At 41.8% G+C, this 15834-nt stretch overlaps 1 protein-coding gene and 1 long non-coding RNA gene across 5 annotated transcripts; one reads left to right on the forward strand and one right to left on the reverse strand.

Moving 5' to 3' along the window:
* Positions 1-879: 879 nt before the first annotated feature.
* On the reverse strand, positions 880-5249 carry LOC135247761 (uncharacterized). Its single transcript, XR_010328300.1, has 2 exons — positions 4928-5249; positions 880-2191 (listed from the first exon to the last, which is right to left on the reverse strand). It is a non-coding gene; the product is annotated as an uncharacterized LOC135247761 (long non-coding RNA).
* On the forward strand, positions 2795-15696 carry coasy (CoA synthase). Of its 4 annotated transcripts, none has more exons than XM_064321557.1 (10): positions 2795-2953; positions 3942-4682; positions 6106-6320; positions 8360-8491; positions 10716-10905; positions 12723-12787; positions 12880-12964; positions 13075-13172; positions 13407-13553; positions 14896-15696. In XM_064321557.1, exons 2-10 carry the CDS (start codon positions 3983-3985, stop codon positions 14965-14967), a joined length of 1704 nt encoding a protein of 567 aa, XP_064177627.1. In that variant the 5' UTR covers positions 2795-2953; positions 3942-3982; the 3' UTR covers positions 14968-15696. The 4 variants fall into 4 exon arrangements, with proteins under 4 accessions (XP_064177627.1, XP_064177628.1, XP_064177630.1 ...); XM_064321558.1 differs by lacking the exon at positions 2795-2953 and adding an exon at positions 2982-3143; XM_064321560.1 differs by lacking the exon at positions 2795-2953 and adding an exon at positions 3172-3272.
* Positions 15697-15834: the final 138 nt, after the last annotated feature.

A 15834-nucleotide genomic window follows, 5' to 3' on the forward strand; every position in this document is an offset into this window, starting at 1 on the left:
ATTTTGTGAGAAATCGTCAAAAATTACACATCATAGATAGTCATTTTTCATAGAATCTCACATATTAGTGGATAATCACCAATGTTTTCTTTACATTGTGTGAACTGACAATTGATATATTGTTTTTATGGTTTTGTTGCATGCCATTTGTATGTATCTCCATTTCTGCCTAAACACAAATAATGTTTACATTTAAAATGCTGTATAAATATTTTATAAGCTTACTCAACAAATATGTTTGAAGAAATTCCTCTTAGTCATTTTAAGATATTGCAAGAAAATGTGATGATCATTCAAATGATATTGCTGCACTTTAAATAGCCCGTGGCGGTGTACTGTATATACAGGGCGACTGGCACATGCATACTGCACAGTTGCACAGAGGCTGTTTTATGCAGCATCAGATTGTTTTAGTTGAACTTGATTGTGTATGTTTGTATTCAGAGGATGTTATGGGTTCCCTATTCAATACAGTTTAGTTGCAACAATCAGAATGCTGACAGTATTGTATTGAGGATTTGTCCCCATAGGTGATTTTTAAGGGGGGGGGGGGGGGGTAAAATGCCTTCTCTTTTTTTGTTTTATTTGAAAATTGTGTATAAATAACTTGTATAAATAAAAGTACAAATTCAAATTACATGAAGTATAAAAAGCTTTTACAGTTATTTTAATGGAAGACCAATGATATTACAGGTCATTTTACTTTACATAACTTGTGGCTGATTATGAACCCACAAGAATTCACATTTTTTCTTACCTCTATGCAAAATGACTGATTTGTTTCACTTTGTGAAAAGTTGCATATTTGCTTGTCAATGCAGTAATCAATTGTTTCTGTCTCTAATAATTGACTCGTTGATCCCTACCACAGGAGAGGACAGGCAACATTCAATCTTAAAATTTGCTTGAAGCCAATGGCATGTTGCACAGCTAAGCAGGAACAAAATAGCATGACTGAGGTCATGAATTCCACTCATCTGATCACTTAATCATCCCCTACATCTGATTGGCTACTCAGTCTCTTGTATTTCCTGCCCACTTTGATTCCCCATGTTTTCAAATGAGACCAAAATTCTCTGTTGACCTACCTGATTAAATAGGGGGTAAAATGTTTTAATGGATAAACCTAAAATTTTTACTTCAACTTGTTACCTTTTTTTAGGTTTTCTGAAATTCAAATTTTAAGTCAATTTATATGAACCACTGCTAAAACTACTACTGGGATGGTAATGTCCTCATGTGAACCCCTTCAGCTGAAGAGCATAAATGGAATGCTAAATTGTTCCATGTGGTTACTGTCCACAGATACTGAGCTTGCCTTGTGACAATGCTCTGTCTGGTCATTGGGGGATCAGTAAAACCTAAATCATATTTTTAATAGCTTCTTTTGTTCTGGTTTGAAACTGATTTGTGTAGGTGCTGTTGCTCATGTCATGCATGCCAGTTGACTGGTAAGCCAAATAAAGTGATTCCAAAAGGGCCTCTTAGTCAACATCTGGTCACCAGTACCTCTTGATTTTGATGTGTGCTCCAACTTGATGCAATGCCAGGGCAATGAGGCAACAACTTGAAACAATGTGGGGTTGATAATCAGGAGAACCAGGGAGATCATTGGGCCGGTGACAACAGGGTTGGGACACTGTGATTTTATAAGTAGATCATGTAGCGTGGGCTTACGCCTTGACTTTTTACCCAGCTGGTTCTCTGAGCCTCACAGAGAATACTCAGCTGACATAACTTTGTTCCCCTGGAAATCAGCTGCACCAAAAGTGTAGTTACTGCACTTTACATTTGTTTCCACTTTGGCTCCAGTTAATGCAGTCAGCCTTGGGATTCAACTGGGGAACTACTTCACCCTCTCACAATTATTGCATGGTTTCATACAACTTTAAGAAACCATTAGACTTTATGAAGTAAAGAGTAAATAAATTCAAGTGAGATCACCTTATTCTGACCTGTCACAACAACTAACACACACTCCTCAGTTTCTTTATTATCAGAACTTTTTTTTTCTTCAGTTAAGTACACATCATGGGTGACTCTGACAGGTATCCTTTTTCAGTGTACAGTCTTATAGTTAAACACATTTGTAGCAAGTTTTCAGTAGCAATTCAGGACCTGGCTCTCCAGTCACTGCACATCATTTGGTCTCCTGCTGTACAGCAGCATTCTGGGAGTTTTCAGGAGCAGTCTAAATAGGTAAAAAGAAACCGGCGAGAGAACCAGTTCAGGAAACACAATTTAGGCAACACTGCAATATCACATATTACAGGCTTGGGGTTTATTACATTTTAATTAAGTAAATCTGGGAACTGCAATTCAACTAATGAATTAAAAAGTTCATGGATGGACATCAAATACTGGTAGACCAACCGCCAACAATCTTCACTGATGTTACTGCAGGTCTAAATTAATTATGGCAATCCATCACTTGCCGCAAATTGACCACAAATTACTATTCTCGTGCACAAGCATTTTATTCATGAGACAACGGCGGCCTCTGTCGAAAGATATCGAGACCAGACAGTCTTGCATGAGCCTAACTTAGCTGGCAAGCGAACTAGAACTGGATCTACCTACTCGAAACCAGAGACTGTAAAAAATATAATACTGCTCGAAACATAGACCTACTGCCGATAAGTCATATGTGACGAGTCTGATGTCAGTTTGCTTACAGTACACCGACAAAAAGTTTTCGTTGCTTTCACAAAAAATGTATACGGATGACGACATTTCCCAGAAATACATGGTCATATTGGTCATGTGACAAAACCTGTGCACCAATCAACATGCAGTACGTTATCAGACGGCTGTGTAGGTCAAAAGCCGGTTCTCATTACGGAAGCAAAACAAAACCCCTGCAATCGAAGTGTAGTTTATGAAGCGATTGAGTATAAAAAACATGCCCATCGCTATATTATTTTAACCCTCCCAGTACTTACACTACGATACGGTAATATATCATGCTGTTCTTTATGCATCAGATCCTTTCATTATTTAACGCCTAATTTTAGCTAGCCAACAGGCTAGTTTCTGCAGCTAACATTACCTTAATTACTAACTTGGCTAGCTGAAATCAGAAGCTGCCTGAACTTCGTCGCAAATTCTCTTCGTCGGCTGGCAGACTAAATCGGCGCGTTTGCGTAACTACCTAATTCATACTATTAAGGGCTTGCTTGACAGCTACCCTAGTCTTTATAGCAACCAAGTAGGCAAGACACGAGGTTTTGGATGTCCGATTTTCTGTGCCTTTTTTCAGTTCTTACTCTGTGGTAGCCAAGTCTGAAGTACTTTAACTTCCAGAATGTCTAGTTAACGGTGCTTTCTAAAGCCGTTGAAATAAATAATTTACAGAGGTGTAAGACTGGTCCTGGAGGGCCACGTCTGCTGGTTTTCTGTTCAGTGCTTCAATAATTCATTTTAAGTCATTGATTGGCTAAAATGTCGACCCACCTTGTTTCCCAGGAGTACATTGGCTACTGATTGAAGCAAAACGGCAAAAACCTGCAGACGCTGACCCTTGAAATAAAACTGGCTAACGCTTTACCTCGTTAGAGACTGTTAAAATACTAGTTTAGACTTTAACGTACTAATATAGAAATGCAGTCTTTTGACTCGTAAGACTGGGCATACTTCAAATGCAGATCTATGCCTCATCTTACTCAGTCTTCTTGGTTTTTTAGCGTTGTTAGCTGGACAGGACGTGGACAGTTACAGCAATAATTTAAGGAGATTTAAGCTCATATTGAACTGGAAAGATTGACTGCACTTTGCCCTTGTCTTCAGCTGTTAAGTATTGTCTTATTGCAGACATGGTTTCATTTAGTTAGGATTAGCTTTCGTTTGTCAGTCAGACTTTGCACTGTACATCTACTGCAATAAATCTGGTCTTTTAATTATTCATCAGAAAGTTGTACTGGTCCATTTTTCCTGACTTCCAGGCAGCCCCACTCCAGTGTGTGTCTGTCACCGGCCAGGCAGCATGTCTATGTTCAGCACGGGCATCCTGGTCCTCACGTCTCCACTGCACACCCTCCCGCTACGCATCGCACCCGTCCTCAGCTCGGCTGCCCAGGTGGTGGAGCGCACACTGTACGTGCACCTGCACCCGGGACTCAACCTGGGCAGCGCAGGCCAGGCCCGACCAGTCTACATCCCCCCGGCGGCAGATGTCTCCAGCCTTATTTCCCGTCTCTACAGCAACGCAGCCGACGTGTGCGGGCATCTGGACGTGCGGGTGTTGCTGACCAATTTCCGGGCTCAGCAGGGCCTGACGGGGACGAGGGGAACCAATGACCCATTCCCTTCCCCGCAGGCCCTGTCCCACTCCCCGGAAGTTGTGCTGACTGACTTCCCCCTGCAAGACCCGGGCCAGTCTTCGCTGGTGGCCCAATGCCTGCAGAGATATGCTGGGTGCTGCTACACTTGCACCCCGGGGTTGACTTCCGTGCTGCTCCATCCCCAGCTGAAATCTCTGCAGAAGGGTGGGGAGCGGCCAGAGGAGGAAGACCTGAAGCAGGCTGGGGAAACTGAACCAGAGCTTCTGCAGACCTACAGTGACGTGGTGGTGGGTGGCACATTCGACCGGCTCCACGGGGCACACAAGACCCTGCTCAACATCTCTTGCCTTCTGGCTAACAGACGCTTTGTGATTGGGCTTTGCGATACAGAACTGTTGAAAAGTAAGTGGATGGGAAGGGGCAAGTGGGTGTGACGTGTCAGGACTTTGACTTTAGATGGTTGCAGATTTGAGTTTCAGAGCATTTAGTGTACAGTCCAGCAAGGTATCAAATTTCTATTTCCCCATTTGTAAATATCGGAGTGTCAGATGATAGAATAAACAATGCAATAGTGTATTGTAATGGTGTTATGGCTAGCTTAATTCTCCAGTGTTGCCATGTTTAGCAATACAAAATTATATTCATACCTTATGAAACACTTTTCATCAATGGGCTTATGCTACAACTATTGAGGTTGCAAGACGGGTCCAGTGTCCAGTTCTGAAGGTTCTTGGTTGCTAACTAAAATTATATCTCCACCATGTGACCTGTAGGGATTTACACTTGTATTTCATTGGTTATACTCCAGGGTTCCCCATAGGCACTCCAACAGACTAGTCTAGTGCAGTGGTCTCTAGCCCTGGTCCTGGAGAGCTACAGGGTCTGCTGGTTTTCATAGTGACTCTGCACTTCATGAATCAATTAGAGCAGTTGATTACACAGTTAACTCAACTCACCTGGTGTCTTGGGTCTCAATTGGCTGCTGATTTTAAGGTGAAAACAAAAACCAGCAGACCCTGTAGCTCTCTAGGACCAGGGTTGGAGACCACTGGTCTAGTGACTACTCATACAGAGTTTCTAAACATTTCTGACATTTATAAATAAATAAAAAATTAGTTTATCTAATATGGGAAGAGCCAGGAAGGAAAGTGAACATGGATAAAAGTTTAAATGTTTTGAAAAGCATGTCTGTGAGCCAGTGTCCTCATTCCTGGTCTAGTCCTCCAGGGTCTGCTGGCTTTCGTTGTTACTCAGCACTTGAGGAGCACAGCAATTGATCAGTTAAAGCAGCTCATTACACAGTTAATTCAAATCAACTGGTTTCTTGGGTCAGAATCGGTCGATCTTAAGAAAAAACAAAAAGCAGCAGACTCTGTGGCTCTCCAGAACCAGGAATGAGTATCACTGCAGTAAAAAGAAAAACGCATTTGTTTAAAACAGCGGGGTCCAGTCTTATTTGAAAAGGACTGGTGTTGGTGCAAGTTTTTGTTTTAGCCCAGCACTAAAACTCCTGATTCTCTTAAATTACTGAGGTGGTGCTTTTGGGATAATGATTTGAGGAGGGGCTTGACAAAGGGGCTGTCGCGACCTCTATCTGGTGAAGGACTGAAGTACCATGCGAGAAAACAAGGGGAGCCAAACTGGTGGCCCTAGATAGGAATTATTGTGCCATGAGTGCATATGTTCCTCGGCAGTTGTGATTATGCTTAGAGTTAAACTTTTACCCCCGCCCCCCCCCCCCGGTCCCTGAATCCGTCCTCTCCTACTAAGTGGGCCAGGGCAGTCCAGCCAGCTCACGGCACTTGTGTCATCTCCCTCACCCCAGAGAAAGTGCTGAAGGAGTTAATAGAGCCCTACGATCTACGATCCGAGAGGCTCCTGGAGTTCCTCCGAGACATCAAGCCCTATCTGCAGTATGAGATTGTGCCCCTCTCCGAGCCCTTTGGCCCCTCCATCACCGACTCCGAGCTGCAGTGCATCGTGGTCAGCGAAGAGACAAGGAAGGGAGGCGAGGCCGTAAACAAGAGGCGCCTGGAAAACGTGAGTACCTCCTCTTCCATCAGCGGCGTCTGAAAAAGGACCTTTCATGCATCATGCCCTTTCTTTTTCTGCCCTTTCTGAGTCATGGCTAAGTGGCTGTGCTAACGGTTTCAGAACTAGCCCAGATATTGCTTTGTATAACAGATTTTCCATTCAGTAGTGGTTCAGATCATATTCTACAGGGGTAATGATTAATTATTGCTTACATTGAAAGGGTATTCATTATTGAAAGTTGAATCTTTGTTTTTCAGCTGTGTATGTTTGTCATTCCTTAAAGGGGCAATTAATCCAAAAATGAAATTAAGGTATGATACCACTTATCCGGTATAGTATCTCTCTATCCAGATAGTTTTGCTGAAATGTGATGAGTTTTCTAGATATTCGCTACAGCTTGTCCTGATAAAACGGATAGCAACGTCTCTTCCCAAATATAATCCCGCAGTTACTCACGAACATCCACAGAGCCTTTGGTTTAACTGCCCCTTTATAATGTGATGGCTAGTTCTGTTTATAATAGCATGATGTGGTCTTATTCCTGTACACAAATAGCTGTGTATAAAAGAAAGCTCTAATTACAGTTTTATGTGTTCTGGCTGTGCTGCGTTACACCATTTTCTTCAATCTTCAATTAGTGAATCACTGTGTTCGCTAAACTCAATGACTTACTTACTGGGTCCAGTAAATCACTTGTGCTTGAAAGTAGTTAAAATACAGGAATGTTACATTAATAAGGATTATCAGAGTTACCCAACATTTGCTAGGTCACTAGTTAGTCAAGCTTTGAAAAAAAAAAAAAAAGTGTTGTTTTGCTAGGTGAAAACAAATACATATACAAAATTAATTGTAAATGGTAAATGGACTGCATTTATATAGCGCTTTTATCCAAAGCGCTTTACAATTGATGCCTCTCATTCGCCAGAGCAGCTAGGGGTTAGGTGTCTTGCTCAAGGACACTTCGACATGCCCAGGGTGGGGTTTGAACCGGCAACCCTCCGACTGCCGGACAATCGGTCTTACCTCCTGAGCTATGTCGCCCCATCAATATGTCACCATACAATTACAGTGTCCCAACAGAAGTTCAAGCAGCATGGCTTCTACACAGTTAATTGTTTTGTAAACTGGTTTCCTTATTTACTGAACATATGTATAAACTCTTGGTAGCTAACAAATCTAAAGAAAATTGCCATTTCCAAAGTTATTGCATATAATTAGGGCCACCAGTTTTTCTCCACTTGTTTTCTTGCATGCACTTCAGTCTTTCACCAACAGGTGCTTGATTGCCTTTTTGTTGAGAAATATGTCAACTGCGCCACCCAGTCATTTAGCTTGATGAAGCAATTACCTCTAATTAAGGTAGTTGTATAATTAGTCACTTGTCTGTACCATTTGAGGGCCTCCAGTGACCCCTTGAGGATAACAGTTGAAAAACATGCTTAAGGCTGAATCAACCCCGAACTGAAGCAGAATCAAATTTCTAATGGCATTTCTAATTTCTAAAAGCCTCAATAAAACCAATGGTAACAGAAAGACTGACAGTATAATGTTGTGAGTTTGCAGGGTTTGTGTGTGCGCCTACATGAAATGCTCATGTGCTGATTGTTCAGGACGTTCTAATTCTGTGGTTGCAGATGTGTATGTACAATAGGTTATAGCCGTGCCTGTTTGCTTGCGTGTGTGTGCGTGCATGTGTGCACATCCGACCTGGGTCAAATACGTATTTGTTTTGGATTCAAATACTTTTTTCTACACTTCACTGATCTTGTCTGGTGCATTGGAACCAATGAAATACTCTCAAAAAGTGCAAACCCTGCCTACTGGTAATATTGGCAGGCTCAGTTGCACCAGGCAAGATCAATAGAGCACAGAAATGTATTTGAATCCAAATGAAATACGTATTTGAACCTGATCTGGTGCGCATGTATGTAGGTGGCAGTATAGTGCTGTATGATCACAGTACCATGCATGTGGTATGTGTGGCAGATGGGAGTTATCTGACTGTGTTTCTGTGTTTGTGCATGTATGTGCTGTCACTGTTACAGGGTCTCTCAGAGCTGGTGCTGCATGAGATCCAAGTGATCAAAGATGCCCACCACAGTGAGATAGAGGAGGAGAAGATCAGCTCCTCCAGCTTACGCTCCAGACTGCTAGGAACTCTGCTCACGCCCCCCAAGGTACCGACACCCCTTCTCTAAAGCACAATTTAAGGGCTCCCTGTATTTCAGCTGCCAGACAGAGTGTTTCTCATGTGACACCTTACAGCACACACACAATATTTTTCATCTATCATATTTTTTTCATCTATTTAGATTTGGAAACTCGCGCTGAACTTTTTATATATAATTTAGATTTACTATTCTTATCTGTTATTTCAATGAACAGCATACATGTGTTTCTCACATAGCTGCTGTGCATGTGAAGGTGTTGAACTGCAGTACACTGCAATCGTGCTAGCCACATGGCCGGCTCACAGAACGCTGAGTAGAAGCTCCTGCATTATTTCTTTCCATTGTGTTTCGTTGGTTTACAAATACCAGTTCCTAAATTGATCAATGGGGACCCTCCTTTGTAGTAAATAATTTTTATTCTTTAGTCGCTCAGAACAGGAAACGTGCTCTTAAAGTTCATCAAGAAGTCACCTGTTGAGAAATCTATGATTTTCCCCCATTTCTTTCAAATTATGTTCTTTCTTCGGTTGCTTGTTTATTTAGTGTCTGAACGCTATTTCATAAATTTTGCATTACACGTATTATGCTCTGGCTGTTCTCGTTATTGACTTTTAGGTAGTGGAGAAAATATATTTCAGGAAAAAAGTTTTTTAAAGATATCAAGGGAACATGAGACTGAAAGCCATCCATATTTAGCCGTGGAACACAACCAATCTTGTGCAAGAGTGCATATTTTTGTTTTTTATGAGGATGTTGTTCAAATACGATTCCAGGATTATTTAGTCGTAGGGCAATGTCATACTGCCCATTGCGTGTAAGTGTTGAATGGGGAGCTTGAGTCCTGGGAGGGCCTTTGTTTCCCTGTTCAAACCCTGTTTCATATCAAAGTGCAGTGATTCACCATGTTTCCTCACGACTAACAATGAGTTCATGGTCAGAGAACTACACAGATGGCTCTTGTTTCTTTGTGTGAATTTATGATGTCATTTTTCTGAACCCCACCCCCTTTTCTTTGCTGGACTAAGAAAGTGCCATTTTTTTTCTTTGTTAATAACGTTAGGAGGCTTTGCTCTAACTTGGTTATTCATTGTCCTTTGAAAAGCAGCAGGGTTTCCCTTTAATATTTTCTTTCCTGAGACAAGGCAGTTGGACTTTTTTTTCCTCCTTCATGGAGCTCACTTATGATGAACTTTGTCCATGGTATCTGCTGCCTTGTGCCTGGGATCCTGTTTTGACTCTTCACAGCAGACCATCACAGCAGTAAGGCAGGGTATCCTCCCTGTCAAAATAAAACCTTGTTTCTTCACCCTTTTGCCACTCGACACCATCCTTCTTTTAATCCTCTGGGGATAACTTGTCCTCCTTGTTGTTTGAAAGCAACTTCCCCATTCTTAAAATGACTCCTACAGTCCAGTCCTGCTCTGGAACAAAGGGCAAGGTCACAGTGAGCTATACGACTGCTTGCTAGTGGCAAATATGAAGCTCTGCTCAGGCATCAGAAGCAGATGGAATATTTTTGGCCACATCTCTTAGCTTGCCTATGTTTTAGCTTGCTTGTTGTAAATGCAGTTTTTCTTTGCGTTTGCTCTGGTTGGTGTTGTCAGGAACAGCATCTGGACACTCCTCCATTCATTCTTTTGTGAATTAAAATGACAAGGTCTCTTGAAGAACTTTACCATTCCTGTTTCAGGGTTAGTTGGGTCATCAACACCTTCTCACATTACTACCCTTGTTGTGGCTGTGCCTTTCCTGTTCTAGAATTGAAGTTTTGAAAACATCACGCTATTTTCATACATTAAATTCTTTTTGCTTCAGAGAAAAACAGGCCATCTGCCCTCCTTTTGCATTTTTTTGCTTTATACAGAGAGATATAGAGGAGAGAGGGTAACAGATAGAGAAAGGACTATGGCTAAGAAAGTGCTATAGTGGGGATCGAAGCCCCACCCTCACTGGAGGACCACATATGGCTCAAAAGTCAGCCGCCCTACGGACTGCTCCACACAACCTTTTTTCTAGCAATTTAATCAGCCTCAGTTAATGCGTCCAGATTTTTTTTTAAATTAGTATTTCAGTTGAAGTGGTTAAGTAATGTGATTAATGAAGTTAATTAGGTTGTTTTATCCAGGACAAGTAGGGCAATACACATTCCAGCCCCCCAGAACCTAGAACCTTGGAACCTCGAGTTGAATGCGTTTAGCCTACTCTCCCATCCCCTCTGTTACACTCACAGGACAATCCCCTCCTCCCCCCTGTTCCGTATGTGATCGGGCTGTCAGGGGGCAGTGGCAGCGGAAAGAGTTCCATCGCCCAACGTCTGGAGGCCTTGGGAGCGGTCTGCATCGATGGCGACCAGTTGGGGCACGAGACCTACCGTCCTGGGGCTGTCGCATACAGGAGAGTGGTAGAAGAATTTGGCGAAGGTGTGAAGGCCTCCTATGCTGTTCTGCTCTACATAATGATCCACTGAAGTGCTTAGTTAAGTGCTCTTAATTGGGATGGTAAGTATGTCATCCTGTCAAGTTACGCCTTGGCGGGGTGGCATACTATTTCAGGTTCCCTATAGAAATAACCACAATGACCACAGACTCTCAGCCCTTAAAAACATTAATTTCTGTACCTTCTGACCCCATTTCAACTGACAGAATTCACAAACACCTTCATATGTCCACACAATAAAGCCCCAAACTTAGGGGATTTTGTGTTTTTTGATTTTTCTCCTGCCTGATTACATCATCACAGATACTCCAGGTCCACAAATAATACGTATGTCAGCCAATAAAAACATTGGATGTGCATGCGAAATGGCATATAGAAGTGCACTTATTCAAAAGAGCAAAACTTTGCTGCTACTATGTCTCCTCCTGTGGTAGCTCACCGGGTAGCGCGTCTACCTGTGACGCTTTTGGATGAGTGACAGGCTAGGTTTGAATCCCCCCTCGGACTCATGAAAACCTCTCACTCATTACACTGCCTTACAGGGTAACGAGAAGTGAAAGATTTAAACTATTGCTTTTGCATCTGTATATTCTTTGCGGGAAACTCATTATTACCGGTAGGTAACATTACCGGTCGTATAGAAACGAGCGCAATTATAACGACTTCTTCATGGCAGGTATGTCAATTTTCTTAAGTGTCAAGTGCAGTGTCATGTCAAACAGACTGCTCTGCTGTTTCTACTGTTCGATACTTTTTGGGAAACATTGGGTAGCATTGCTTTGGAATACAGCTTGTTTAATTTGTGTGAGGTAAGAGTCAATATTATTTCATGTAACTTGGCACAATTTTGATATCAATACTTTTAATGGCAGGCCTAGATCTGAAGTAATGACTTATAGCCAGTGCTTTGTATGTGTGAGTAATTTGGTATTTTTGTACTTTGGAAACATGTTTCTCATCAGATTTAATTCTAATGGATTCTTTTTGGACATCTTAGAAGGTCTCGCAGAGCTTAAGGCACAGAGACTGCATATCAGGGCCAAAATATTTAAAAGCATTAAAGGAAAAGCTTAATATTGTGGATAACTACTGGTTCTGCATTTTTCCTCCATTACACCGCTAACAAATTGTGTTCAAAATTCAGACATCACGCAATAGGCCAGATTTACGTACATAAAACTCACAATGCAAAATTGTGCGTTTGCAGTCTGCGTGAAATTAAGGTCTTATTTACTAAGGCTACAGCTACAGCAATCAGCGAGTGGGACTGTCTACTAATCACATTTTGCGTATGAAACAAAACTTAAAATGTGCAGTTCAAAAAACTCCTGTGTAGTGTGTGAATACCTTCATTAGATGTGGGAAAATTGATGTATCGTCTGGTGTGGCATAAGAGTGCATCCAGCACAAAGTTCAGTGCAGGACAAAATGCAGATTGTGATATTCCAGCTGTGGTGGCAATTATCGATTGAAATGATCCTGATGTGAGAGTGCAATGATGCAAAGCTTGACTATTGATGGGATGGAATGGCAATGTTGTGTGGGAGATTCTAGGTCATCTTTTATTTCTCCCAGAAGGGTAATTATTTCTGTGGCTGGGTGTTTGTCACAGAAGTTGCAGGATGTCACTGTTTCCATGCAAAAATCAATCCTTGATACTTGCGTAATGTTTTTGACACAGAATGCATCATATCTGTGCCTTAAAATAAGTTGCACAAGGCTTAGTAAATCTAGTCCAATGTGTTCTACACAAATGCCTTGTATGACTCCTTCCTGCTTATACGTTTATACTCCATTTTAGATATTCTGAATGAGGACAAAACAATCAACAGACGTGCCCTTGGCAAAAAAGTCTTTGAGAACAAGGTACAGTGTGGTGTCAAATTAAATTAATGCCCATGGTGTTGTGTAAATGTGCCATGTCATTGTGTGTTGATTGTGCTTTTACGGCATTGTAGGAGAGGTTGAAGACCCTCACTGACATCGTGTGGCCAGAGATAGCACTCCTTGTCAAACAGAATATCCAGGAGGCCAGAGAGGAAGGTAAGAACAGGACTGTGTGTGGGTGGATGGGTGTGGATGTACCTGCATCTGTCTTTGGAGGATTTCTTTTGAATACGCGTATGTATGACCTGGTTCCTTGACTTCCTCAGGTAAACAGGTGTGTGTTGTGGATGCAGCTGTACTGCTGGAAGCTGGCTGGACTGATATGGTGCACGAGGTTTGGGTCACCATCATCCCAGAGGAAGAGGTACCTCCATCCCTTACTCTTCACACATTTCCATTGCCAAATTTCCAAGATTACCAAGGTTCATTTTTCAAAGAAGTCGTCTCTGAAATTGACATTTTATGATGGCAGCAAACAATGGAAATGCAGACATGACCGCTTGTGTCGGGTGACTCGCATCACTATCAGACCATCCCTCGCTATGCCCTCTGAAAACTGAGCGGTTCTCTCCCTGCTTCGCCCCTGGCGGTTCCGCAGGCAGTGTCGCGGATCACGGCGCGGGACGGGGTGAGCGAGGAGGACGCGCGGAGGAGACTGCAGAGCCAGTGGCCTAATGCCCAACGAGTTGAACACGCCAACGTGGTGCTGTGCACCCTGTGGGACCCTGATGTCACACAGAGACAAGTGAGGATTCTCGCAAAGTCATACTTGAATGCTGGGAATCTTGAATGCTGGGAGGATGAGGCTTCATGATCGCCAATAGGCAGATGTACCATATGTAAAGAAGCACCAACTTTTGTGAGCCATAAAAAACGTTTTTACGCTCCATAGCAAAACAGACTGATTGGTTATTAATGCACAACACCACTACATTTCTGGGTAAATGAAGCCTCACTATCACCACTTCATGTAATTTTATAGTAGATAATTGCAGTAAAACTGCAAAATGTGTTCACGATAGCAGTCGTTTCCACATTGCGCAGTGATAACCGATGCAAAGTCATCTCTAGGGGATCTTACAGTACAGTAGGTAAAAATTGTGAAGTGATTGGTATTGACTCGGCAGGTGGGTTGTTGAAAACTCCATTGTCTATAATGCCTAAATTTTTAAAATGCTCTGTTAAGGGTATACTGTGTAGGATTTTGTGGCCCTTGTAGATTGTGTTTGTAAAGCCCACTCACCTCATTTGAGGACACACCCTTGAGTGCTACAAGCAAAATGTCAAGCAAAGAGGTGAGGTGGTCAGAGATACTTAAAATACATTTTTTAGCAAAAGGAACAATTCCATGTAGATGATAACAGTAATTATGCAGTGTCATAACGATCTTTACACTGAAGCTATCCGTAGCCTTTTCAAAGTTGTTAGCAACTTTGTTAGCTTTGTTAGTGAACTTTGTTTTCTTCGCCACTGAAGAAAAGCAATTACAAGGTTGACTCGAGTTTTTGAACGAGCCCTGTCGGCTCGTCTTTTTGCTTCGCTGTATCTTGGCATCTGCCATTGCAGCACACTAGCAACAAACACTTTGTTGAAATCTGATACCAAACCACAGGCTCTGTAGCTATGCCCACCCCTCCCCACACAGAAAAGGGCACCAAGCCCAGAAACATCCCAAACACATTTTATAATAACAAATACAGGTAAAAAGGTGCACACATTCCCTAAAGTGTGTAAAGACTGAGATTGCCAGTGCATCATAGATGACTTATCTAGCATAGTTATTTATTTTATCCTATATTCAAATAAAAAAATCCTGCATAGAATGCCTTTAAGCCTCTTGCTTGTTCCAACAAAATTAATCATTTGAGACCCACCTCTGTATTAGCTGCACCACCCTTTCATTAGACCTCTAGTTCTGGACAACTTCTTCAAACCTGTACTGTGGTACATTGTGAACCGGACTGCGGTAAATGTAAACACTTTCTGTATCAAAGAGATAATGTGGAAAAGCGTCAGCCCGTTGGCTATCCTGATCTTGTCTGATGCTGTCCTGACTCTTTTTGTTCTGTGTGGGTGTCCATCTGTAGGTTCTAAAGGCCTGGGCCCTCCTACAGGAGAGGATTCGCAAGAGTCAGGAGAAGAGCAACCCTCTGTCATGAATGGTGTTAACAGTGGCATTATAAAGGACATTTCAGCCTGGGTCTGGTTGAATATAAAGCCTGACATGTATAATGGGTTGTGTCATTGGTGACAAATAAATTGGCCAGCAGCGGAACTGTGTGCGAATTTTGAGAAGTGAGTGACTCAGAGGTTTGATTATGATATTATGTAATGTCAGCATCAGAGTCATTAGCCTGTCATGGTACCATATCCAGGCTTGTTTACGACCTAACATTTGATACACAATGTGCCTGTATTGTAAAACTTCATGATAGCTGGATATGTTTCTGAGTTAATTGTTATAAATTGGATATGTTTCTGGCATTGTTTATGAATGACACTACTGCTGTGAGGAAAAATACGAAAAAAAAACAAAAAACTGGCCAGACTGTTCCTATTATTTGTCACAGAAGTATACCTGTTATGTATGGTAGACAATCTGTCAGATTGCATTTTAACAGTGCTGCAAATACCATATTTTTGGGACATCGAACTGTAAAGATTGAGCGAAAGAATGTTGCACATGGTTTATTATTTCTATTTAAGACCGAAACATGAGTACTGCTATTTTAAACAAATGCACAAACACCAGTGTACAACACAAATGTAAAACTAATATTTTTTTTCCTTGGGGGCGGTAGGGCAAAAAAGCATTTATTTGGTTTAAGATAGACTATTCTAGGATTGAATATTATTGAATATGTATATAAAATGTTCTAAAAACAAAACTGAAAATCTGTGTTCTTTTTGCTTAAATGATGATTATGGTAAATCATTATTGGTTGAGTATCAGGTTTGTGGTAAATAAGACACTTGTAATTATGCACTTCACTTCTAAGGCGACACATTCCTAACACAGAATGAGT

The sequence above is a fragment of the Anguilla rostrata genome, chromosome 2 (assembly GCF_018555375.3).
Source record: "Anguilla rostrata isolate EN2019 chromosome 2, ASM1855537v3, whole genome shotgun sequence".
Classification (NCBI taxonomy): Eukaryota; Metazoa; Chordata; class Actinopteri; order Anguilliformes; family Anguillidae; genus Anguilla; species Anguilla rostrata.

What these genes read in the sequence shown, in the direction of transcription:
- coasy (XM_064321557.1), top strand. Translation starts at nt 3,983, where the DNA reads ATGTCTATGTTCAGCACGGGCATCCTGGTCCTCACGTCTCCACTGCAC. An exon ending in CGATACAGAACTGTTGAAAA is followed by an intron (nt 4,683 to 6,105) that starts GTAAGTGGATGG and finishes CCCTCACCCCAG; the next exon opens with AGAAAGTGCTGAAGGAGTTA. An exon ending in CCATCATCCCAGAGGAAGAG is followed by an intron (nt 13,173 to 13,406) that starts GTACCTCCATCC and finishes GCGGTTCCGCAG; the next exon opens with GCAGTGTCGCGGATCACGGC.